Here is a 25,376-nt window from a genome sequence, read left to right on the forward strand (position 1 = left end):
CCAAATGGTTGCTATGCTTTTATGAAATTTTCCGTGATTAAATATTGGCACATGAACTTTCACAAAAAAGGCCTAGATAAAAAGAGGCACTCGAGAAGTTGGGAAGCAATTTCTCTTCATCTTTTCCTTTTTCCGGTTGAGATTCACATGTCCCTTTGTTCATAGGTGATGTGTCTTCTTTTTGTTGCTTTGGTCAGTGGCCTTTTAAATACAAGTATTTTTCGACCCAAAAAAAAAACGAGTACAGTGAATTCAGCTGTAAGTTTGTAATGGGCCCCAAGAGAAGCAATAGAGTGAGTATAAGGACATCTCCAGTCGTGGAGGGCTAAACATATCTCATCCAGTAGTGCATGGCTAAATCATAATCCTCTCAATATTTTATTAGTTTTTAATATATTCTTTAAATATATTGGTTAATTTAATTAAACTACTACTTAGACCCTATTTAAATTACATTTTAGATGGGGGGACAATTTCTGCATAAAAGAAAGGAATGATAATATGCAAAGGATGAAAAAATTGTGGGTAATTATGAAGAATGATGAAAAGGGTAAAGATAGTATGTAAAAGGAAGGATGAAAAGAATGTGGGAAATTATATAGAATTGAGGTATAAATTTTTTTAAAATTTAAAATTTTGGATGTTTTTGAAAATAAATAATAATAACAGCTAGCTGATGTCAGCATGCCGAAAATAGTCCATCCATAAATTAGGTTAAGTTTGGCTCAACATTTGGCATCTTCAGCTTGCTGACTGAGTTTGGCCCAATGACATGACAATTTAGCCCACTTACTGAAAATAGCTTTTGAATGTGAAATGACTAAATTTGTGAGTTTAGCTCACTACTTAAGATCGCCAAAGACTCATATCTTTCCCAATGATGAACTCTCAAAACCCTAAACAAAGGGCAATACACCCACCAAGCCTATAGTTGGGCTTGTTATGTTGCCATTCCTCGACTAACTAAAATCTTTTAGTTGCCATTTTATATCACAATGCTGCTGGTACTCTTTGAACATATCATGTCGTGATTATTCAAAGTTTGGAGTGGCTAAGTTGTCAAAAATAAAGGCAAGTCCCTTGGATGAGATACATCGCAAAAACAATGACGAACAGTATTTGAATTCAAGCAGATGCAGCCGAATATTCACGCATGCCTGTTCATGCTTGTCAGATTGCAGATGGACTTCTATGACATGTTCAAGCTGATCTAGTGTAAATCTATGATTCTAGTTCACATCACATTACTATAACCTAAAGGAATTGATCCACCTGTCAGCCTATAAATAACATAAAATCAGCTCACCAGCAACCCAAACCCCATCTTTCACGTTCCGAATAGGATAGGCAAAAATGGCTAAGCTACTCAGTCATCCACTGTTTTATCCCATCCTCTTTCTCTTCCTCTTTATCTTTCTTGCATCAACCGGTAAGCCATAATCATCTTATTCCAAAAAAATTCTCCGTGCATATATTATTCCTTTCTTTCGTAAACTCGTGTTTGTTTTGGGGTGTGGGTGTGATTTGATTCATGCTCAAATTCTTACTATGTTAGCATTTGTTTATGACTCGTGAGATGCAGAAGTAGCAATGGTGGAAGCAAGAATCTGCCAAAGGCGTAGTAAAACATGGTCAGGGTTTTGTGGGAACACTGGAAACTGCAACCGTCAATGCAGGAACTGGGAAGGTGCTTTGCGTGGAGCTTGCCACGCTCAATCCCCAGGGTTTGCATGCTTCTGCTACTTTAGATGTTGATTCGTGATCAACCACAGCAGCAGTCAGCAGCATCTCGAACCTCAAGCTTTCTTATATATCCAGTTATATATACAAAGAAACGCTAGAGTGAGCCTAGCATCCACTAAATAAGTCGGCCACGACAACATCCTCAATGTAACTTTTTGCTGCACTTTGTTAAAAAAATAAGCACAGCACTGCTACTACTACTTCTTCTTCTGTTTGGTTCCCTGCTTTAATTGTAGATAACCTGTAACTTAAAGGAATTCATGGCGGAAAAGAAAGGGGGAACAAAAAAACATCAATGCTTTGAATCCAACAAAGACTTGAAAAGGCGAAGAAAAAATAGCACTGCTGTGAGATCTCCAGTACAACATGAGCTTCCGAATCGAAGAAATCGGGTTTCCAGTTTTAATTAAGAGGCTAATATCATCATCTTCTTAACAATATTCACGGGTACAAGATTTCTCTTCCCCGTTGAACCAAGCAAAACCATCAACAGACTTCACTAAAACAGCCCTGGAATCAAATATTCTGATATTCATCAAGGGACCTAATGTATTCTAAGCTTAACCTCAGCACCATCTCAAAGTCCCATCAATGTACCAGTTATATCTACACTGTATACTCTGATTAAAAAGACCTTGCTAAATATTCTCCTTTTCTGAACTTAAGTCATACATACACTATAGACAAGGGAAACTAGCATTCTTTACACAAAATCAAGCTTAGTTTAGCTTTCAACTTGGAAATGGTGCGTGAGACCCCAAAACAATGAATTATATTCTCATCAATACACAACTCCACAATGCAAGTAAATAGTAAAATAAGACAGATATTAACATAACAAGCATAGAATAGGAATTGAATTTTACTCCATTTTCATAAAAACACATACTTTCAAGCTTCAATTTGTAAAATTTACCTACAAGCTTACATGGAAGAAGCAATCAAAGCATAGCTTCTTTCTACTTCTTCTTGCCCCCTTTACCAGCTGCGGCTTTGCGCCTAGAGGGCAGAATAATCTCTCCCTTGAGCACGGGGATATCCATGATCTGAGTGAGCTCTCCGTACTTCTTCCTGAACTTCTCTACCTGGTCGTCGTCGACGAGCATGCCCGACCGGTTTCCGAGGTAGAAGGGGTGGTTGCCCGACCACACGTCCACCACGTACTCCTTCTGGGTCCCACCCGTCGTCATCACCAGCTCCCCTTTGCAGTACACCTTCGCGTCCTCGTGGAACTGCGGGTGTATCTCCTTCTTCCTGCACGTCACCACAGGCCGGCAATTCCCGAGCCCACCACCACCACCACAAACCTGGAAATACAAAAATTAAATTCGTAAAGCGGAGGTTGCTGAATGAAATGAATTCAATCTGGTTAATTTGGTAATTTTACCTTCTTGGGAGGAAGGACTGGGGGGCAGGGTCTTCCTTGGAGGAATGTGTTGGTTAGATTGAGCGCCATTTCTGTGCGTTTTTGGAAGAGAATAGAAACGACGGAGCGGATGATGCAGTGTGATGACTGATGAATTGAAGATGAGGTTTATGTGGTTCCACCCAAGTAAGTTACTGAATTACCCCTACAATTTTCGGGTGGTTAATGTATTGGGCTTGGGCTAACATCATTACAGGCTTGTCATTTTCTGGTTTATTAAGGATTGGTCCTTTGGAGGGGAAGTAAATTGGGATTGACCCTCGGAGGGGAACTTGACTTGGATTGGGCCGTCAAACCCAATAGGAGAGATCTTTTGGGTTTATTTATTTATTATGTATGTTTATGTTGGTGGGTTAGGTCTGCTCTACACTATTCAATTCAACTTTCAATCAAATGCTTTGTGGAGATGATAAGACAACAAGCAGTCCCATCTCATGCGAAATTTGTCGCGCACTTGTTTCCAACATTCAGTAATGAATGATTCATTACGGGAAATTGAATGTTTGTTGTGCATTGCAGCCTTCAATTGATATTTTTTTTTAGTAAGTCTAAAATATAAGATAAATGAGATTTCTCTCACACACAACACAATTATAATGTTATTAATAAAATTACTATCGTTTTTAATTAAAAAATTAAAAAAATAAAGAAGACACACACAACGTCATAGTCAAACCGCAAAGTTCTAGGCTGCATACCAACCGTTCTATTAGTGAGTTAAGACCTCATTAATTGAATTTGCTACTTCGTAGTGAATGAGCGCTTATCTAATGATATCACGTGCCACCATCTGATTGACAAATGCCTCGTGATTAGAAGACGTGTCCACAATTGAATTGATTGACAAACTACAAATCCAAAACAAATGCCTGAAAAATGGCTCGTGAGGCAATAACGTCATGGCAAGCATAAGCAGGCAAAGGCAGGTGTCTCGTTTTCATTACCCCACGCAATTCTATACCAACTTTACGTTTGCCAATAGGAATTTCCTATGAGATTTCAAGGGTAGAATGAATACAACCAACGTTGAACGTTTGGTTATATTACATAAGAAAAGCTACTAAGTTAAGTAACCACATTTATACTAGATTCTTGAACATTGTGAATATACATATATATATATATATATTGAATTGTTGAAAATTTATTAACCTTGTTAAAATCCGATTTCCTCCCATCCTAACAAATTGTTTGTTTTACCAATTAGGTAAATAATTAAAACTTAAGATAAAACATAATTGAGTTGAGTGTGTGTTAATGAAAAAAATTAAGTACTTATGTCTCTTTAAAAAGCAATAAGATTTTAGGTTTGAATTATATGTAATTTAGACTATCATTTATGACTAAAAAAAATAATAATAATAAAGTAATTGAATTCTTTTATTATACGTATTACGTTATGTCTTTTTCCATTCAAAGGTACGCATGATCATGTTCACTTTTGGTTTCATATATTTGACTTGACCAAAGAAAGATATTTGATCTTATAATATAATATTATTATGAGATATCACAGCATATCCACCGTTGGATTCAGTGAGGGGGGTGGGCCAAAGTGACAAAATGGAGATACTGTGTAAAAATGACATGCACATGTAGTCATGTGCCAGTGGGGTCCTCGTCACACAAAATATGAGCCGTGTATCTCTCCGCGGTACACAATCCCCCGTATGTAATATGTATCGTCCCTTTCAACAGTTTAGAGTCAAATAGCTACAGAGATATGAAATGATAAAAGTTAAAAATTAAAATTATTTTTATATATATTTTAAAATTAGAAGAGATATGTTAAAAAGTTTGATGTTAAAATATTATTTTAATATTTTGTTAATCATGAATCTCATCATTATTTACTTTTTTTTTAAATTTTATGGGACCTTATTTGTTTTTTAAAAATATAATAATATAATATAATATTTTGCATTTTAGACGGAGTTAAAAATTTTCCAAAATGTTAAATTGCCCCAGAACTCATCAAATTCATATTTTACATTTTACATATTCCTCCTATAAAGTATAAACAATAGTACAGTACTTATATACTAATTTATGTTTTTTTTTTCTTGTTAGGAAAAACGTGGGGGAACAGACAAAAACTGGCAACATATATTTTTAGAAGATGATGAGAATGGTCATGTTGAGAGTGTTTGTCTCACATTGAAATGTTAAGGGACCTAGTCTGGGTTTATAAGGAGTTGAGCTACTCCCCCCATTTGCCAATTGGTTTTGGGATGAAACCTCAACTTCCTTCATAGTATTAGAGCGGGTTAGCCCACGTGTGAAAGCCCAACGGCCACACGTGCTCCATGTCACCCAAAATGTGTTGTCCACGTGTTAGGCTTGAAAATTTGCCACACGTGTGGGGGCGTGTGAGAATATGAAGATAAAGAGTCCCACATTGGAAAGTTGAGAAACCTATCATGGGCTTATAAGGAGTTGGGCTACTCCCCTCATTGCCAATTGGTTTGGGGTGAAACCTCAATTTTTTTTTTCTCTTGGTGAAAAACGAAAAATGCCGCATTCTATTTTTTAAAATGATTTAAAGTTTAGAATTTCTTCCCACATAGAAAAAAGTACAATTAAATTAAAGAAATGCAATTCTGTATCAAAAAATTAAAGCCACCTTGACATATAAATGATGTAGGCTTTGCATACTAAATAAGAAATTTTATTTTTATTTTGGAATATAAGCGATAGTCTATGAAGGAGAAGAAGTTCTTCACACAGACACTATTATATATAAGTATTTGATTTACAAATTAATGCTCTTTTTTATTGGTCTATACCCGATGACATATTAAATAAGATTTTAGACAACCCAAAATGTAATTTAAAAAAATGAAATAAACGCAAATGGGTTTGAAATGGAAAGACCTTCGCTTAAGGAAGGACTCTTCCGAAAACCCGATTGAGTTGGAAAGCCTAAACACTCGATCACAGTGGCATTTACTGAGAAGAGAGAATTACTAGTTGGCAACAAGAAGTGCACACTATTTATATATAAGTCATTAATATTAAGATTTTTTTTTTCCCGTGACCGTTCACGCGTTCATTCACCAAAATCACCACCTCCATCATAAGTCACCCTCCTTAATCCGGCATTCACTCTCTTCCACTTGCCATTTTTGGCTCCACCACAAGCACTTTTGATCACCTCCCATTTCAGCTCTTGGTGGTCATAAACCAAACGTTAGACCAGGGTTGTACTAAAGTTTTCATCTTTTGGGCACCTGGGGTACTTCTGGTTCTTTCTATTTATACAATTTTCTGATCCGGGAATTGCTGATTTTGCCTCTGATTTGGTGGGTGCTTCTTTGTTTTTGTGACGCTGAATGTTTTGGGGGGCTTTTTGTGAAAGTGATTTGCTTTGCTCTTCTGTTACATAAAGGCATAAGGGAAACCATTTTCATATAAGATTCCTCATTTTTGCATTAGAGGATATAGAATCTCTGGAAAGCAGTGTGCTTTTCTTAACCATGGATTCTTGCTGTGCGACCATGAGGGCCAATGCCCATCCGATTAAAGTCGGAAAAGGGGGTCTTAGGAACCAAGGTAGTGGGTTCTGGGGTGAGAGTGTCAGGGTGGGTCTCAAGAGCAGAGATTTGAGTGCTCAGTTGTTGAAAATCTCTAAATTTGAAAGCAGAGCTAGAAAGCTTAAGCCTGGGGTGGCTCACTCTATTCTTACAGATATCAACCAAGACAGTGTGGTGAGTTGATCCGGTGTGCAATTGTTCATATTTGAGTACCCAAAACCTTGGGAGTTTGATGTTGGTATTGAGTAACACTCTTGCATTTGCGCTTTGATTTCAGACATTTCAGTCACCACTTTTTGAGACTCCAAAAGCAGACCCCAAAAATGTGGCTTCTATCATTTTGGGTGGAGGTGCTGGAACTCGCCTGTTTCCTCTCACCAGCCAAAGGGCCAAGCCAGCGGTAAGAGACCACTGTTAGTTCCTGTTTCATCGAAGTTATTCACATTGCAAAATGGTTCCTTGGAAAAGAAATATGGAAAATTTATGCATTTGGTTGAGTTGGATTTATAATTACAACTTGTGCCTGAGAAAGTTTATGATTACAACGGAATCAGGCTATCTAATATTAAGGCGCTAATATAAGGAACTGCATAAGATTTGGAGTTGAATTTGACAGTGATGTTTTCTGATTTGTAGGTTCCAATTGGAGGGTGTTACAGGCTGATTGATATCCCGATGAGCAATTGCATTAACAGTGGCATAAAAAAGATATTCATCTTAACACAATTTAACTCTTTTTCCCTCAATCGTCACCTTGCCCGTACTTATAATTTTGGAGATGGTATGAATTTCGGAGATGGATTTGTGGAGGTAAGATTATTTCTTTATACACAAATTATGTTAGACCAGCGTACTGTACATATGATTGGTTATGTTCTTGTGTAGTTCACAATTTGTCTGTTGAACCATATTGCTTTCTTGTTGCAATGAACAATGAAAAAGTTTAATAATTCAAAGACTAATATATGGAAGCAATAGGTTTTGGCTGCAACTCAAACGCCAGGAGAAGCTGGGAAGAAATGGTTTCAAGGAACAGCTGATGCTGTGAGGCAATTTATATGGGTCTTTGAGGTGGGTGCTTTGATTTTACAACGATTTTTCAAGAATTGGATGGAAATAACTAGAGTGGCTTTTGGATGATCCGTGCAGGATGCAAAGAACAAAAATGTTGAGCATATACTGATCTTATCCGGTGATCATCTTTACCGGATGGACTATCTGGATTTTGTGCAGGTGCTTATTTGATACTTAATGGAGGAATAATTTTTTTTTAATTTTATACAACGGTTTACAACTCTCTAAAATCCCTCTAACTGATGGCCATTATTCTTACAGAAGCATATTGATACAAATGCCGACATCACAGTTTCATGCATTCCCATGGATGAAAGGTACACATCTTTCCATATTCGTATGCTACTGTTTCAAGGGTCCCTTGAGTATTGGTACATGCTCAATATGTAATGTGCTGACTACCTCCTATTATGCCCTATTTCATGTTTGCATTTGGCACCAGATTCCTGACCTTTTAACTTCTTGCATGTTTTTCACTTGTATAACACTACAAATAAACTATGCTTCTTTGGTTCCACGTTGGAAAAATCACTGACAGATGCTTGTCTTTGTTGTGGATTGATCTTGTCATGCAGCCGGGCATCAGATTACGGACTCATGAAAATTGACCAATCAGGACGTATAATCCAATTTGCTGAGAAACCAAAAGGCCCTGACCTAGAAGCAATGGTAATTAAAAATGCTTATTTTGTTCGTATTTAGTGTTTTCCTCCCTTTCCCAGATTTAGTGTTATCAAAGGACTTCATATCTATTTTAATTCCAGCTGATGTACCACAGCGTTCCCCTAAATAATGTTTTTTACACACTGCAGCAAGTTGACACCAGTATTCTGGGGCTTTCTGAGCTGGAGGCCATGAAATCTCCTTATATTGCATCAATGGGTGTTTATGTGTTTAGAACTGATGTCCTACTAAAGTTATTAAGATGGAGCTACCCTTCTTGTAATGATTTCGGCTCTGAGATTATTCCATCAGCTGTGAGGGAACACAATGTCCAGGTGAGATAGCCCTTCAGACTATAGTTTTTTTCATCTTTATTTTTCCTTTTAGTTTTTCTCTTCCAATATTAATATGGAAATATTTTCTCAAAGTCTGGTTTTGATATGTTAATTTTATTGGCCCCTGATTTGGCAATTGAGTCACTAAGTTACATGCTCTTACATGATCAGGCATATCTATTCAATGACTACTGGGAGGATATTGGAACTGTGAAGTCTTTTTTTGATGCAAACTTGGCCCTCACAGAACAGGTTGGTAATACCTCTACTCAATTGATTTTACTGTACTATTATTTCAATCCTTAAGGCACTTGTCATCCCCTGAGCCATTTGGAGTTATATGTGCAAACTGAAGGAAGCCAGAGCTAACAATTTATTTTGGTTAGCTATTGTGATAATTTGTAGGAAAAAGGAAGAATTAAGAATGTACATGAGTAGGGATGAAGTGACATTGTTCGCAATAGGAGTTAGAACTCCCTCTTCATTCAGGAAATATGTCATATAATTTGGACTGAAGTTGTTTTTGGTTAACTATAAATGTATTGAGGAGTATGTTAAAACTCCATGGGATTTTTTTTTCTTTTATTACTTGAAAAGGAGGAAATGGTTTGGCAAACTGATTACATAGTTTCTTTCATGCAGCCTCCAAAGTTTGAATTCAATGATCCAAAGACACCTTTCTACACATCTCCTAGATTCTTGCCGCCTACAAAAGTTGAAAAATGCAGGGTATGATTGTAAGCTTAAATTACTTTGTTGCTTAGGCTGTACTTTTGTATCTCATGGAAAATTGAATTGTGCAGATTATAGATGCAATAGTTTCCCATGGTTGCTTCTTGCGAGAATGTAGTGTTCAACACTCTATTGTGGGTGTGCGCTCACGTTTAGAGTCTGGTGTAGAACTTAAGGTGAGCTACCTTCTATACATGCTTCTAGATGCCAATATGTCAATTTCGAAGTCATTTTTTATGTTATATTTCAAGCGACAGTTAGATTCATTGATTGTGTTGGATAATATTGTACCCTGGGGAATTCGTTGGCGACAAAAGCATCTCTTGTATCTAGTGAAGTTTTACCAACTTTTAGTGGGCAAATAACGTTTTGAAGCACTGATTATATTTGGTTATGAAAAATCGATTTTCAGGATACTATGATGATGGGTGCAGACTACTACCAAACTGAATCTGAGATTGCATCTCTTGTAGCTCTAGGAAAGGTTCCAGTTGGTGTTGGATCAAATACCAAAATCTGGTGAGATACTATCAGCTATAGATATGCCTATTAAGTTCTGAAAAGAATTCTTGCTCTTTATGCTGATTTTGCATGTCATCTCTCTTGAAGGAATTGCATAATCGACAAGAATGCGAAGATAGGAAGAAACGTAATGATCACAAATACTGATGTAAGTGCTCCTTTTTTGGAAATTTAAGACTTCAAATTTCATGAAACTTAAAGAACTCTGAATTATTTCTTACTTAAAACATTGCTGGACAAAATGCTTTGACTTGCCAGGGAGTTGAAGAAGCAGACAGGGCAGAGGAAGGATTTTACATTCGGTCTGGAATCACAGTCGTACTGAAGAATGCAACTATTAAAGATGGAACTGTCATTTGAATTCATCAATTTCACAAAGGGGTACTTGTTCAGATTGAGCCACGTTGACAGTACCTTGATGAAGCTCGCTCGTGGCTTTAACTTAATGTAGCCGGAACACTTATTTATGTAAATTAACAACTTGCTTTGATGTATGTAACTAAACCTGCTTGTTATTTAATAATATCAATAAAGTTGTATCTTTCATCTATATATCTAGTGAATTACATTTTGGGATTGTTGCTTAAATACAATTTCTCTTTTCTCAGTTTCCTGTATCATTGAGCTTGTTCCCAGACCACCGTTGAGCCCTTCTAATCTCCCTTGCTCGCTTCCACTTCTCAATGTTTCTCAGCCTGGCATACATCTTCCGAATCTTAATAAGCCTCTGTGACTCCTCAGAAATCAAACTAACTGTTGAGGAGCTCTCACTCAACACAACGCCGTACCCGTCTTGGAAAGAATCCATTCCTTCAGCCAGAAGCTGCCAGAATAAGCCACCAACAGCTGCACCTCCACCCCTAGCTGACGAGTAGATGGCCGAGTAGACTGTGGTGAAAATTCGGTCCCGTTGGTTTGTGGTGTAACCTGACTCTTTCAAAGACCTTCCAAACTCAGCAAAGAGGATTGGCTTCTTGAGTATTTTTTGTGCATCTTGGATATGATCATTCACCCAATTGTTCAAGAAAGCGACTTGGTCTTCATAACTTGACCCAGATAACCTGCGCATCATTCAAAAGAACCCAATTCAGAAAACTCGTTATCTTTTTAAATTAAGTTGCAAAGGAAACTTACTCCATGAAACCTTTACCATTGGTCAGGATATGAGTGAACAGTAGCAAAGTCAATGCCGGGGATCTGATTATTTGCAATAAAATCTGTTCCCACTTGAAAGTAATTTGGATTAGTTTGCTGCTTTGATGCTCCATAAAACCCTTCAAGACCAACTTCTAGCAAGTGATTTCCATCTATAGATTTCAAGTAAGATGCCATCTCGGTTATCCACGCCTGTCAAACAAACAAACGCAAAGCTCAAACACTTCCTTTTTCTTCTTTTAATTAATTTATTTGTTTCTATAAATTTCCAGTGTAAGATTTAGGTACAATTCCTTGTGGTATGTTAAGCTTGTCAAATTGGTGAACTCATCATGCCTATGCAAGCATGAGGAGCATTACGCACTAGGCTTCTCTTCAATTTAGCCAAAAGTTGGGCCTGACTAGCGGGATGGGTAAGCGACCAACTCAAGAAATATAGGTGGGGCGCACTCGATGTCCTGTGTCCGAATACCTTATTCCCTAATGTCGCTTGTATTAGAAAAAAGAAATAAATAATTGTGAGGCGCACCAATGACCATGATACAAATTCTTGGACAAGAAAACGCCTAACATCGCTTTTCAAGACTTGTGGAACATAATCAAGTATTAACTGATGAGATTAAATGAAAGGAACAAAATTATTATAAAATAAAAATTGAAAGAAAGAGATGGTTTCCCAGACCAGACCTGAATGGTTTTTCCTGATGGGTCTGAAGTGCATCTTGGCTCATTCATCAGCTCCCAAGCCATTATGGTTGGTTCATCTTTGTAAGCAACTCCAGTCAGACTGTTTGTCCTCGTAAGTACAGTCTATTGCACAAGATCAGAAAACGCCACATTAGTAAAAATTAGTCTGAGATGATCAATCTGAAACTACTACCACGATTTTCAACCTTTCACACCTACTCTTTGCCAAATTGGTAATCAATTAGTATAAATTATTTCTCATTATCAAATTAATTATACTAGAAGAGGAAACCAACCAACTAAAACTGAGAACATTTCATCTACAACTGCCAAATAAATTATTAATCTTTATTTACATTCAACCCAACCACTGCTTTCCCAAAAGCAAATAGTAATAGTAATGACAAAACTAAAACAAATAAATCAAAAAACATATTCATGATCATGAGTGGGATAGAGAATCTGATTCTGATTCACCTTGATATGATTTCTGTAAAAATCCTTCACTACAGAATTGGTATAGAAATCGTCCTCCGATGTTATAGACTGCCCTTGGCTTCTAGCCCAGTCCACATACTGTTTTCTGCCTCCAAAGTTCTCATAGTTATTCACCAAACTTAGTATCAGCTTAATCCCATGCTTCTTCGCCTCAGATATCGCAAAATCCAAACCCTTTGAGCCAAAAACGGAAACTTTCAGACCCAAATTGAAACAAAATAAAAAGACTTGATTTTTAATAATGAAACCAAACAAATTATAAAACAAAATGCAAGGAGAATTGAATTCATGGCTAATTAACCTGGAAAGTTTGCTCATTGTAGGAGCCGGGAGAAGACTGTAAAGGCCTGTAACCGCCATCGCTGAAAGCCCAAGTTCTTGCTATGGAGAGGCCGTGTTTTGTAGCCTCTTGAAAGGCAGATAAAATTTTGTCTCTCTGGGATGGGTCAGTGGCCACGTACATCAACCAGTAGGCATTGAACCCATGCGCATAGTAAGGGACTCCATTCAAGACAAGTTGCAGTCCTCTGGTTTTCACAAACCCATCTTCTGCTTCTACTGGTTTCAAAATTCCCGGACTTTGGATAAGCAGAAGAACAAAGAAAACCACACCCCAACGCTTCATTTTTCTTTCTTCCTGTTTCGCTTCCTCTGTTTGCTGTCTCTAATAAATTCACAAACAAGAAAATGAAAAGAAAGGAAATTTATAATAAACTCGTGGCGGTTTAGAAAGGAAAGTGCACTGTAGTGTAGCTGTATTTTGCTAAAAGTTTCCCAGTTGGATTATTATTTGCTGCTGCAGTTAATTCCTCTCTTCATTTGCTGTTGCAGCAAACAAAAGTGAAAACCCGATCATGCCCTTCCTTTGTGTTGTAATCTATCTAGTAAAAGTTAAAACGATAAAGGGCAGTAACGTCTGACTGGTGTGATTGGACTGGATTTCCATTTCCGTGTGGAATAAGGACGTCCAGTCCCCGACATTATAAAAACCAATAGGTTCATGATTATTTAAGTTGCTGTGAATGTTTTAAAACAAGCAGAAGTAAATTTGTAAACAAACCCAACCTTTGGTAAAGCTTGAGATGCACTGACATGTTGCTCTTATAGTGCTGCCATCATTTTTCTGTTAAATAATGATGCATTCATTGTGTCACGGTCGGACTTTAGCACACTGTTCAAATTCAGCTACGCTACAAAGTTACACCGTGATACATTGCATGGTGTGTGATTCGATTGGCAGATGACGAGGGAGATAAAAACAAAGGTGGAGACTTTAGTAAACCTCAGAATTGATGGGCCAAGGAGGACCAAAGGTGGCCCCTGCCGAAAGTGAAAGCGAAAATCACTTAAGCAGACATCACGGCGACGTTTGGTAGGTTAGAACCGTGGTTCAAGGAGGATGGATATGACGACAAATGACGCGTGCTGTTTCCTTATTAATAACGAACTGATCTAACGGATACTAATGTGCCACAAGGAGTGAGGGTCCCCATACGACGAAGCTTCTAATCAGATCACATTTTTTTGTGCTTCTTTTGATATCTGAGTGAGTTTTAATTTGATTTAAAACAAAAGCAAAGCAAAGAATATAGAAAAAGGAAATTTGGTCCCTTGCTTGCTTTCCCTTTTATTAGGATCTTACTATTCAGCGGACAACCGTTACATCTTATGTGATGATATCTGCATGCAGCATGCACTAATATTACCAAATCATGTACAAAATAATATTACCAAATTAAATATTTTAAATTTTTTTTATTTATAAAAAAAGTCAGTTTGCATAGGATAGGAACTCACAAAGCTGCAGGGTTACGTCGGTAAGGGTTTTGAAACACACACGTGAAAGCTGCCCCCACGCCACGCTTATAGCTCTGCCATCCATTTTGTTAGCAGCAAAGCAATGCATGTGAACCTTAATTAGACGGACAGACTACTGTGTTTTTATCCCTTTTAACTTTTTTTGTTTTATTCTTTTGCGATAATAAAAACAGTATGGTTTGATAAAATTATAAATGGCCGAACCGCTGGGTGGCTTCATTTAAGGGTGACAATGCGATGCGAGATCCAAAGACATATAACATGCGCCTTTTACATAGATACTCATGCATGCATGCTTGCTTCGAAACATTTAGAGAGAGAAAAAGAAAACAGGCACACACACGTGGTGGAACCGGTAAAAACAAGAAGATTATCATATTTGGTGCCTGCCTCAGATTTTGAGGACCCATTTCTGATTTTGGGATTCTGCAACTCAGGTGAAGGTGAAGAAGAGGCTATCTATCCTGCAATATCATGTACCCCAACCAACGACCCAATTTTATGTACGGCACCAGAGATTCTTTCAAGTCAATACAAACTGGACCACCTATTAAATTTTTGAACGAACATCAAAACATCCCTTTTAAATTTGGGGTCATTCTCAATACAAAGGTCTGGGTATCAATTTCATCAATTTACAACACCCCCAATATTTTCAAATTTGTTCAATTTTATTATTCCGTTAAGTTGACTGTGTGGTCAATCGTTAACTGCTAACGTGACCACTGTGAGACCCAACAATTTAAGTTTTTTTTACTTAAAAAATAATTTAAAAGTTTAGAAATTAATTATACAACCTAACCCAAAAAAAAAAAACATAAAATTGAATAAAATAAAATAAAAGCAAACCCTATCTTGCCTCCACTTTCCCCAGCTTCACCAACCCTTACCGACCTCCATACCCACCGCCACCAATTCCTACCACAGCCTCCCCCAACACCAACAATAGCCGCAATCTTCTCATCAGTAGTAGCAGCGAAAACACCATCCCTCCCTCCTTCCTAGCCCAGCTCGTTGCTTCGTTCTCCTATCCCTCGATTGTAACCACCTAGCCAGCCCAGCCAGCCCAGCATCATAAGGTGAAGAAAGAAAAGTCGTTTAACAATAATGATCCTAGGCATCAAAGCTGAAGTGTTTAAGAGTTTGATTGTTGAAGGGATTGAAATTGAAAAGTTGAAGAATTTTATGAATTTGAGCATTTAAGACGAGAAGCTAAAAGGTTTGGTGATTTTTAGGACACGACTGGTGTTGAGGCCCAAAAAATCCATGGTTGGGCTCAAATATATTTCTAACCCAGTACGACACTTAACTTGGGAAGAAATCCAACTTGGGTACGCAAAAGTTTGTCATTTGCGCTTGCACACCTGCCACGCCAAGCAAATAAGCAACACGCCATGCTACAAGCTTAAGTGGTCCCAAGTCACGTGAATGCATGTGGCTTGCTGAGCGGGTTGTGGTATGGATGGTTATGAGTTTTCATGAGGCCCATTGATGAGCCGAGAAATGGAAGTTTTGGGCTGCTTGGGAGCCCCGAAACTCAAGCCCATTTCTTGAGCCCAAATATGTGGGTAAACATAAAGGAGAGAAAATATAGAAAAGATAACCTATCACTTTGGGAAGTTGGCCCATCCCTTTAGTGAACTAGCCCATTATCTTAAAGAATGGCCCAAGAAACCCAAGAAAACATTTGCAAATCTCCAGCACCTAGCTGAAAATAAAAGCCAAGATGAAAGTCAAAATATCCATGTGTGTAAGCTGCTGGGAGGCTCCAGTACATGGGAGGGAATAAGTTTTAAGCAAAAACATCCAAAAAACCAATGGATACTTGAGCAAAACACTCTTCAAACAAGGTGTACATACCCATTTCTTTCCCCCCCCCCCCCCCCCCCCTTCCCCATCAGATCTAGCCATAGAAGATGGGAGAAAATCAGGGAGAAAGATGGCTGAAAATGGGAGTTCTCCACTGAGGCAGTTGCGGGAAGAGCATTAAGTTCCTAAAAATCCTTGATTTTGTGCAAATTGGCACAGAGAATTTCATCAAATAGGATAAGTCAAATGAATAGAGGAGAAATGAAGGAAAAAGCTTGGCCAAATTGAATAGAAACCATTAGGGTTTCTTGGAAAAGAGTAGCTTCCAGCGCTATAAAAAGAGGCATTTCCTACCCATCATCTCAACCTACATCTAGAGAGCAAGCTTCATCTCTCATATCTAAAACATCTGCAATTTCGAGCCTTAACCTTCCATCTCTCCCTATTTTCCCTTTTGGTAAACTTTTCCAAAGTTTAACAGAGTTTTCGTCAAGCTACCGAAAACTACCCAGCACACCTACTATTTCATCACTAGCTTAAACAACCCCATCCAGAGAGCAAGCTTCCTCTCTCACCTGCAAAACCCGGCAAATTCATGCTCTATTCATCATTTTCCCTCTTCTGACATACTGTTCTAAAACTTGACAGTCTCTGTCAAGCTGCCAGAAAAACACTTAAGCCACCCATTGCCCTCATCTCTCTCCCCCTCGCTCTCCTCAACGAATCCTCTTAGAATCCCTTCCCCCATGCCTTAAAAACTCTGTTTCTCATAGGAAATCGCAGCCATTTCTCTCTCTCATGCTAAACTCATGAATGCTCAGCTCCCATGCCACAAACTTCTCATGCTAAGCCAAGAATTTATCTGTAAGCTGTTGTTATTTTGGTTGGTGAAGGTAACCAAGGTGTTTCCTAAGACTTCACTATCATTTCAAAGCATTCTTGGGGCTTGATCTTTGAACTCAGGCACAGGGAATAATTTCATCAATTCGCTCTTTACGGTAGCCCAGCCCATTTGCAGCTGCCGGAAGAAAAAAGCCCCTACAACTGGCACGGCTGAAATTGTGGCGGTTTGAGCCACAACCTTGCTACGACTATGGGCTATAGTTATGCAACTGAAGGCATTGGGCGAGAGCTTGATGCCATGGATATCTTAAAGCTCTTTTCCACCTCAAAATATGGTAGCCCTCTTTTCGTACCCAGCCACCCCGACAATTGCCACTTTTCCCTTTCTTTTCTTTCCTTCATGCCGTTGCCAATGTTATGTTGTTAAGTTGAATTTTTTATGGTTCTCCTCTCTGCCATTGTTTGCCTAATCAGAAAAGTTGCACTGCTTTCCCTTCCTGGGTATCTCTCTTTTGCTTTGAAAATCCCTTTGAAATTTGATTCTGGGATTGACTTCATGCAATGATTCTTTTTAGGGTTTTCTAAATCAATTAAGTTATGCTTTAAGAATTTTCTACCTTGAATTAAATTTGTGTGAAACAAAGTAAGAGAGAAATAGAGACAAAGAGAGTGGATTGTGGGGGCTAGGTCCTAGGTAGGAGGGTGGGTAAGGATGGAAGGTGGCTTGTCGGGGTGGGTTGGGCTGGGTATGGAGTGGCAGTGAGCACTGGCTGACCCATGAATTTTTTAGCCAATGTATAATTTTGAAAGGCTAAAAACTCTGTGGATTGAATATCTAAGGCTTTTTAACTTGATTGACCTTAAGTCCCTTCATGCATTCATATTATACATGAAAAATTATTTTATGTAAAAATATTGACTAAGTATGAAAAATGGTTTTTTGGAATAATCATTTTCTAAGATAATTTTTTGCGGCTTTTATTCCTCACACATCAAATAAGAAAACTTGATTTTATGGGATTTTATTATGAAGTATATATTGACTTAATAAGCCATAATTTTTAGCCTAAATCGTATTTTGCACTAAAACCGATTTTTCATATTTTGATTTGGTGGGAAATTAATTTTCTAGTAATTTATTTGAATCCAAATGGAGGATACTCCCTTATTTACATTGTAAACTTAAGTAAATGAAGTAATATAAAAATAAATGAATGTAAAAGGACTAAGACATTTACTTAATGCTGAAAATGGAAATAAGGTAATTTTTACACCTAGAGCACCACCACCAATTGAGCAAATGGGCAATTCGAAGCACCTACAATGATTTTTCCGACAAGAGGAGTCACCTCCTTGATCCTTAATAGGTCCGCCACTGAAGGTGGGTAAGGGTTGGTGTGGCTGGGGAAAGTGGAGGTTTGGTAGGGTTTGCTTTTATTTTATTTTTGTTCAATTTTATGTTTTTTTGGTTATCCCGTAAAATTAATTTCTAAAATTTTAAATGATTTTTTAAGTCAAAAACACTTTAATTTTTGGGTTCTACGGTAGCCACGTTAGCAGTTAACGATTGACCACATGGTCAACTTAATGAAAGGATAAAATTGGACAAGTTTGAAAATATTTAAGTGTAAATTGATGAAATTAATATCTCATGGTCCATATTGAGAATGACCCCAAACTTAAAGGGAGTCTTTTGATGTTAGACCTAAATTTTTTTCAAAAGAAAAAAGAAAAAAAGCTTCTTTTGCGATTGCTATTGATTGTCCACTGGAAACAATTTTCGGGCCAATTTTAACTGAGAAAACCTATGCGCCTTGCTAGGCCCAGGTTTGTTTTATTAGTTAGCTTTATTTGGGCCCAGCCATCTAAATCACAACCTTGACCCATCATCAGTTAATTGCTTTCTATTTATCTGCTTTGGCTTGGCATGTTAGGGGAAAACTGCCCAAACTGGTTGTTGAATAGATGGCCTTGACTTTGATTTCGGTGGTAGGATAGGAGAGACAATGAGTATGACTATGAGATTGATTGGTTCGGGTATACTTTACTACCACTGACCAAAAAAGAATATTGCCCACGACAAGCACTCTCTGACACGCACTCTCTGTCACCACACCACACGACAAGTTTTTGGAGATACAATTAGATACAGCAAAATTTATAACCCAATTCAAATCTAGCGCCAAATTAATAATTTAATGTAAATGTATTAGTGACACTTTAAAAAAAAGTTATCATTTATATGTCCGTTACGTTTTATAATCGAAGGTCTTTTGATATAAGTTCAATTTTGAGTTTGTATTATGAATGCAGTTGATCTCTTTTTTGACATAGAATTGGGTCTAGCGACTCAATAGGCTAGCCAAGTATGCAAAGCCTTGGCCATTATTTTTAACACATTTATACATATTGCCATTGTCCAGTCAATTCTCTAAATTTTATTAGTTACTGCAATCAATAAATTAATATCATATTTCTACAATTAATCTCAATTTATCAAAACGCTTTCAACCAGTGAATACCTTATGGTGAAGTATATATGTCTTTGGGTGATTTGATTTACCTGCATTGCAGGTTTGTGTATACCTCATTCATAGGTAATTTCATATCATATATCGCCTCCATAAGTAATTAACATTCATATGTATACCCTCCTCTATAGATAAATAGCATTCATATGTATACCTCCTTCATAGGTAATTTACCTATCCATACCTAATTAATATTCATGTATATTCCTAGTCCATAGATAATTATAGCTCCTCCATAGGATTGTAAGAAGAAAAAGAAGGAAGAAGAAAGAAGAAGATGAAGAAGAAAGATTATAAGAAATTTAATTTTTTAATTTTTGTATTAGCGCATGTTTATGGGATTTTCAAAATTAAAATGGATAGACAAGAAAATATTTTATAAATTCCAATCAAAATTAACTAAAAGGTCAAATATAGTAATTATTGGCCTAAAATTAATTTCTTACTCGTTTATGAATTGCAATCAGAATCAATAGTTGTATTAATTAGCTAATTATTATGATATAAATCAGTCTTTCCCGATTTAAATCATAAGGGCATAATTGGTACATGAAAATAAATTTAAAAAGAAAAACTATATATAATTACATCATAAAGTTAGAAAAAGAATGTAATCCTATGTGGCATTGAAGTCAGAGGACTTGAATTACTAACAATACATTGTGTGGATTGCACCCAAATTCTATCATAAGAATTGAACTTATACCAAATTATTTCAAAATTATACTATGCAAAGTATCTGTTGATTTATTTTTAAAGTATTCCATTTATAAGTGTGGCAGTTTTATAACACAAATACAAAGTATGTTAAAATTAGTGTATTTTTATTTCTTGATATAGTTTTGTCCATGAATTATGGGATTAGAGCACCTTCACCCCAAATGGCAAGGGCAAGGGCAAGGGCAAGGCAAAGGCAAAGGCAAAGGCAAAGGCAAAGGCAAAGGCAAGGCAATGTTTGGCACTATTCACATGAATAGTGACAGCCTTGCATTTTTTGGTTCCACCCCAAAAGGTAAGGGCAATGGCAATTACTATTCATATTAATTTATTTTCTATTTTTTATACTTAAACCATTAATTTTGATAAGCTTTTCGGATAAGATTTTCGGTTGCCACATGTCAATATTTATTATAAAATTCTCACCTAAACATTCAGATAACAATTTCGAATTAAATTTTAAATTAAATTTTTGGATAAAATTTTCGATTGCCACGTGTGCATATTTATTATAAAATTCACATCTCACTCATCATACCATTACCTACTCAATCATCATACAATTGAAATACCTACCCACTCATCATACAATTGAAATATTCTCGGTCCTCATAGTCCGACATAATCGAGTACAAGGACGACTCAATCATTGGTGGAGGCGGTTCCACCGGATCACGACGTGGGGAAGTATTTTCCTTCGAGGGATGTAACAGTGTCATTATTTCTGACACGGAATGCACTACTGGAACCGACTGCGGGCATTGTTCACTTGAAGAGCCATGTGTAATGGTTTTCCTCTTTTTTGTTTTGCCTTGAATAATCTATTTTAAAAAAATGAAATTGGAAATGCAAGAAATATATAAATAAATAAAAATATATTAAATTGAATAAAATGACAATTTTTTTAATGGCAATTTTTTTTTTTTTACCTCGTTGCCAAGATTTTGACCTCTTCGAATATTTATCCACGACCCTTCGACTTTGATGGAAGAGGCCATTTGAATTTTTGTAGTAAAAAATTTGGTGTGGAAAGTGAAAAATATTGGAATAAGATGAATTTGTATGAATATTTGGTGTGGAAAGTGAATAATATTGGTAGGTATTTATAGAAAAAATTTCTAGAATTTTTTGATATTTTTTTAGCCAAAAATTGGACAGCCGTTGGATTGGGCAAGATTTTTTGATCAGAGGCTCCAAGAGAAGCCATGTGGCTTGTAGCCATTGGGTTATGTAGGCTGGTGGGTTAGTGCTGACATCAGCAGCTGATTTTCAAATTTTTATACGGTTGGCGCGTGTATTCCATGCACAAACAGCAAAAAAAAATTGAAAAACAGCCGCTGACGTCAGCAGCCTTTAGGCAACAACCCAATCTAGAATTGCTCGTGGGCTTGCCAGGTTGGTGGGTCTCATGCCTTGCTCGAGCTGCCTTTTGCGCGCTGGAGGTCCAAAATGGACCTGGGGGGGCCTGTTGCAATGGTTGGGTGCGCTGCACTTGCTCTTATGTTTCTTGATTCTGGTAGCATATAAATATAGGTGTACTTTTATTTTTATGCATATAAGTGATTTAAAAATAAAGGGATGTTAATCCTTGTTTAGTTCACATAAAATGTGAGTCAATCAAATACCAGTGAGAGTGTGAGAGGGATGAGAGTTTAGCAGGACTGGTTCTGAGATTTTGAGAGTCATGTGCGAAATTTCAACTAGAGCTCTCACATAGTCTAATATGAAAATATTAAATAAAAAATTTGCCAGAACTTAATATCATAAAATAATTTTTTTTATAACTAAAATTCATTAATTAGCATGCAATAACAATCACAAATCAGATTCAATTTTTTTATAATAAAGTTAAATATTAGTATGTATGGTAAAAAAATAAGAGCTCAAGAGAAAAAAGAATGACATGAATTTTTGTTTTGATTTTGTTTTGAGAGAAAGAAAGTACTTTTTTATTTATTTTTTTATTTATATATAATGTTGTTAATTTAGGTGGATCTCCCCTTTTTTTTTTTTCTTTTCACGTGCTTATACTTTTAAAAAAAAACTATTTTAAATTTTATTGTTATAATGAAAAAAGAAGAAAAATATAAATAGAATAACATCACTAAGACTCAAACTTGGGCCTTGTACCAAGTGATGTGCCACCAAATACACTTTTATAATATTAATATATAATATAAAGTAAAAAAAGTTTGGACAGTGGCGCCACTTGCACCATTCCAGAACAGAACGGGCACTAAAGTTGACCAGGTAAAACAAAACGAGAAATGAATCAACTACCACGCACGTGCACCAACCGTTAGGAAAGCACGTGATGGCCCGGAAGCTGAGCTGAAACAGAAAAAGCGGGTGTGAGGGGGTGTTAGGCTGCGAATTGTTAGCTGGGGTCGTAGGAAACTCCAACTAGTCAGTCCCCCCATTGGTAAGTATTTATAAGGTTAACATTTGGGAAAGTTGAGCATCCACTTTTGTTCGTTTTGTCATATATAAATTGAATAAGCAAGCAGTACATACTTGATTTGATTCAAATATGGGGCCAGAGTCTGAATCTGTTTGTGTGACGGGCGCTTCCGGTTTCATCGGCTCATGGCTCGTCATGAGACTCTTAGAGCGCGGTTACACTGTTCGAGCCACCGTGCGGGATCCTAGTCCGTCTTCCCTTCCCCACAATTTATTATGTTTTCAGTTTGTTTTATTAATAGTACTTTAATGATTCGTGATTAATATTTTTTTGTAACAGCGAATCAGAAGAAGGTGAAGCATCTGCTGGAGTTGCCAAAGGCCGAGACGCACTTGACGCTGTGGAAGGCTGACCTGGCGGACGAGGGAAGCTTTGATGAAGCCATTCAAGGCTGCACCGGAGTGTTCCATGTCGCCACTCCTATGGATTTTGAGTCCAAAGACCCCGAGGTATGCATTAGCCTTATTTCTTATGTCTCATCATAATTTCGATTAAAAATGGAGGATGTCGGCGGCGGCAGACCAAGTCTTTTCTTAGCATTTTTCTTTCATTTGTTTCAGACAGAACAGTGGTCAGTGGTCAATGGTTATATTATATACTTTAAATTTACTATTTTGTGTTTGAAGGAGCACATCATACACTTTGAAAAACAATAACAGGAATGCCGATTAGAAAATTCATTAGGACAAGTTTGGTGCTTTGGTTGAGCAGAAGAACAGTAGATTTTGTTTGTTTGTTTTGGGCTTTCTACCGTGTACTAAAATGAAGAGAAAATTAAACAAAGTAAAAACATGTTGTGGTTTTGGCAGAACGAAGTGATCAAGCCAACAATAAATGGGGTGCTAGACATCCTCAAGGCATGCCTCAAGGCAAAAACAGTTCGAAGGCTGGTGTTTACATCCTCAGCAGGAACCGTGAATGTCGAAGAGCACCAGAAGTCATACTATGACGAAACCGACTGGAGCGATGTTGAATTTTGCCGCTCTGTCAAAATGACTGGTTGGGTAAGCAATTAAACACGTGAATATAATTACATCCATATACACTGTTTAACTTCAAAAACATGTTAATCAAATTGTTAAATTCTGGATTTGATGTAATGGTGTCTTCTCCTCAGATGTACTTCGCCTCCAAGACTCTAGCTGAGCAAGCTGCATGGAAGTTTGCCAAAGAAAACAACATTGATTTCATTACCATTATCCCAACTCTTGTGATTGGCCCATTTCTCATGCCATCCATGCCACCAAGCCTCATCACCGGACTTTCCCCACTCACTGGTACCCCCAAAAAAAATTTATATTTTGCAATTTTTTTTAATTATCAGTGTTCATGAATTAACCAAATATTACTTAATTATTACAGGAAATACATCTCATTATTCGATTATAAAGCGAGGGCAGTTCGTTCACTTGGACGACCTCTGCCTCTCTCACATATACTTGTACGAGCACCCTAAAGCTGAGGGCCGCTACATTTGTTCTTCCCATGATGCTACAATTTACGACATTGCAAAATTGCTGAGAGAAAAATACCCCGAGTACAATATTCCCACAAAGTAATTAACTAAACCCTTCAACATCAATTGATTAATTATTGTTAATTACATATATAATTGAATTTACCTAAATGGAGAGTTGGACCAATTGGTTTGCACGTGCAGGTTCGATAACATTGAGGAGAACTTGACCAATATCCATTTTTCTTCAAAGAAGTTGACGGACCACGGGTTTGAGTTCAAATACAGCTTGGAGGACATGTTCGTAGGGGCTGTTGATACCTGCAGAGCAAGGGGTTTGATCCCAATTCCTGCTGAGAAACATGAGGCTGACGACAACACCGTCGTCGATGTCAAAGTCTCCGGTTAAGGAAAAAATATTGATCAATAATTGAGGTTCACATTTTGTGTCATGGATTAGCGTCTGTTGGGTTCTTTTTTTGTTGGTGGTGTTTTTCCGGTTGGCTGTTAAAAGGCTTCAAATAAAATTCTGTTGGGTTGTGTATGAGAATGTGGCTATGCAGAAAAGTTAATCTGCAATTAACTATGATCCAATCTGGCTATATATTAATTAAAAAGTATCCTACTCATTATCCAGAATGAAATGATATTGAGGATATTTTGTATTCAGTTGCTTGGTTGAACGAGCATGAAATGTTTGCCTTGCTTTTTTTGTAACCAAATTTGTGTATGATTTGATTTGATTTGTGGGACCAAAGGTACTTTGTGTAAATGTACGAGCCAAACGAACGTCTACTGCTATATACACCCGGGGCAAAACTAAAATTGCCATAAATACTGCCCCCGTCTCTGGCTCTGTACTTCCGAAACACAAAGCATTCATAAGAAGATTTAGATTTACTATTGATAGTTATTCATCTATATATATAAAGCAAAAGGTAGAGAATGGTAAAACATTCAAAATACCAGAAAATGCCCTTAGTTAATGCAAACATTAAGAATTCAAATTATTAATTAAATGAGGATAATATGGTAAATTCACACTTTTTCATATTTAAAAAAATTAAAAGAAAAAGAAAAGCAGATAATGGATCCTATTTTTATGGAACACAACTACCCATTATCTTTTTTTAATTCTAAAATAAATTTACTTATTTTTTTTAAAAAACCTCTCTCAAGCGTGGAAGCGCGTGCAGAGAGACTAGTTTTGTCTTATAGGAAGTATTTTTGTTCATCAGTTTAATTAAATGTTTACTTTTATTACTTTTTTTCAAAACTTGACATATATTTATTGATATAATTATGGTTAACTCTTTAATTTTAAATCTTTTAAAATATTTAAAAACAAAAAATAAAGTAAAATACTATTATCT

The 25,376-nt window shown here is 36.9% G+C and overlaps 5 protein-coding genes across 5 annotated transcripts; 3 read left to right on the top strand and 2 right to left on the bottom strand.

Annotated features, from left to right (window-relative positions):
• Positions 1,205 to 1,841, top strand: LOC18793224 (defensin-like protein 19). Its single transcript, XM_020555781.1, has 2 exons — positions 1,205 to 1,429; positions 1,583 to 1,841. The coding sequence occupies exons 1-2, from the start codon at positions 1,354 to 1,356 to the stop codon at positions 1,753 to 1,755; spliced, it is 249 nt and encodes an 82-aa protein (XP_020411370.1). The 5' UTR covers positions 1,205 to 1,353; the 3' UTR covers positions 1,756 to 1,841.
• On the bottom strand, positions 2,494 to 3,310 carry LOC18791997 (50S ribosomal protein L31, chloroplastic). The gene is made up of 2 exons (XM_007223698.2): positions 3,131 to 3,310; positions 2,494 to 3,050 (listed from the first exon to the last, which is right to left on the bottom strand). Exons 1-2 carry the CDS (start codon positions 3,197 to 3,199, stop codon positions 2,703 to 2,705), a joined length of 417 nt encoding a protein of 138 aa, XP_007223760.1. The 5' UTR covers positions 3,200 to 3,310; the 3' UTR covers positions 2,494 to 2,702.
• Positions 6,018 to 10,578, top strand: LOC18790178 (glucose-1-phosphate adenylyltransferase large subunit, chloroplastic/amyloplastic). Its single transcript, XM_007222459.2, has 14 exons — positions 6,018 to 6,876; positions 6,980 to 7,102; positions 7,339 to 7,512; positions 7,681 to 7,773; positions 7,852 to 7,935; positions 8,038 to 8,093; positions 8,352 to 8,445; positions 8,589 to 8,774; positions 8,946 to 9,026; positions 9,417 to 9,503; positions 9,578 to 9,682; positions 9,919 to 10,025; positions 10,116 to 10,176; positions 10,287 to 10,578. The coding sequence occupies exons 1-14, from the start codon at positions 6,646 to 6,648 to the stop codon at positions 10,386 to 10,388; spliced, it is 1,584 nt and encodes a 527-aa protein (XP_007222521.1). The 5' UTR covers positions 6,018 to 6,645; the 3' UTR covers positions 10,389 to 10,578.
• On the bottom strand, positions 10,514 to 13,068 carry LOC18789012 (mannan endo-1,4-beta-mannosidase 7). Its single transcript, XM_007222323.2, has 5 exons — positions 12,670 to 13,068; positions 12,348 to 12,542; positions 11,871 to 11,993; positions 11,179 to 11,375; positions 10,514 to 11,089 (listed from the first exon to the last, which is right to left on the bottom strand). The coding sequence occupies exons 1-5, from the start codon at positions 12,991 to 12,993 to the stop codon at positions 10,633 to 10,635; spliced, it is 1,296 nt and encodes a 431-aa protein (XP_007222385.1). The 5' UTR covers positions 12,994 to 13,068; the 3' UTR covers positions 10,514 to 10,632.
• LOC18788884 (bifunctional dihydroflavonol 4-reductase/flavanone 4-reductase) lies at positions 22,097 to 24,705 on the top strand. Its single transcript, XM_007222255.2, has 6 exons — positions 22,097 to 22,734; positions 22,827 to 22,996; positions 23,357 to 23,551; positions 23,665 to 23,824; positions 23,910 to 24,102; positions 24,208 to 24,705. The coding sequence occupies exons 1-6, from the start codon at positions 22,617 to 22,619 to the stop codon at positions 24,410 to 24,412; spliced, it is 1,041 nt and encodes a 346-aa protein (XP_007222317.1). The 5' UTR covers positions 22,097 to 22,616; the 3' UTR covers positions 24,413 to 24,705.

The sequence above is a fragment of the Prunus persica genome, chromosome G1 (assembly GCF_000346465.2).
Source record: "Prunus persica cultivar Lovell chromosome G1, Prunus_persica_NCBIv2, whole genome shotgun sequence".
In the NCBI taxonomy this organism is placed as follows: domain Eukaryota; kingdom Viridiplantae; phylum Streptophyta; class Magnoliopsida; order Rosales; family Rosaceae; genus Prunus; species Prunus persica.

Bases quoted from the DNA above. Each gene is read 5' to 3' on its own strand.
- LOC18793224 (XM_020555781.1), top strand. From the start codon at position 1,354: ATGGCTAAGCTACTCAGTCATCCACTGTTTTATCCCATCCTCTTTCTC. The intron at 1,430-1,582 runs GTAAGCCATAAT...CGTGAGATGCAG, and splicing joins TATCTTTCTTGCATCAACCG to AAGTAGCAATGGTGGAAGCA.
- LOC18791997 (XM_007223698.2), bottom strand. From the start codon at position 3,199: ATGGCGCTCAATCTAACCAACACATTCCTCCAAGGAAGACCCTGCCCC. The intron at 3,051-3,130 runs GTAAAATTACCA...TTGTATTTCCAG, and splicing joins CAGTCCTTCCTCCCAAGAAG to GTTTGTGGTGGTGGTGGTGG.
- LOC18788884 (XM_007222255.2), top strand. From the start codon at position 22,617: ATGGGGCCAGAGTCTGAATCTGTTTGTGTGACGGGCGCTTCCGGTTTC. The intron at 22,997-23,356 runs GTATGCATTAGC...TGGTTTTGGCAG, and splicing joins TTGAGTCCAAAGACCCCGAG to AACGAAGTGATCAAGCCAAC. The intron at 23,552-23,664 runs GTAAGCAATTAA...TCTTCTCCTCAG, and splicing joins CTGTCAAAATGACTGGTTGG to ATGTACTTCGCCTCCAAGAC.
- LOC18790178 (XM_007222459.2), top strand. From the start codon at position 6,646: ATGGATTCTTGCTGTGCGACCATGAGGGCCAATGCCCATCCGATTAAA. The intron at 9,027-9,416 runs GTTGGTAATACC...TCTTTCATGCAG, and splicing joins ACTTGGCCCTCACAGAACAG to CCTCCAAAGTTTGAATTCAA. The intron at 9,683-9,918 runs GTGAGCTACCTT...ATCGATTTTCAG, and splicing joins AGTCTGGTGTAGAACTTAAG to GATACTATGATGATGGGTGC.
- LOC18789012 (XM_007222323.2), bottom strand. From the start codon at position 12,993: ATGAAGCGTTGGGGTGTGGTTTTCTTTGTTCTTCTGCTTATCCAAAGT. The intron at 12,543-12,669 runs GTTAATTAGCCA...TTTGGCTCAAAG, and splicing joins ACAATGAGCAAACTTTCCAG to GGTTTGGATTTTGCGATATC. The intron at 11,090-11,178 runs GTAAAGGTTTCA...AATGATGCGCAG, and splicing joins CACTCATATCCTGACCAATG to GTTATCTGGGTCAAGTTATG.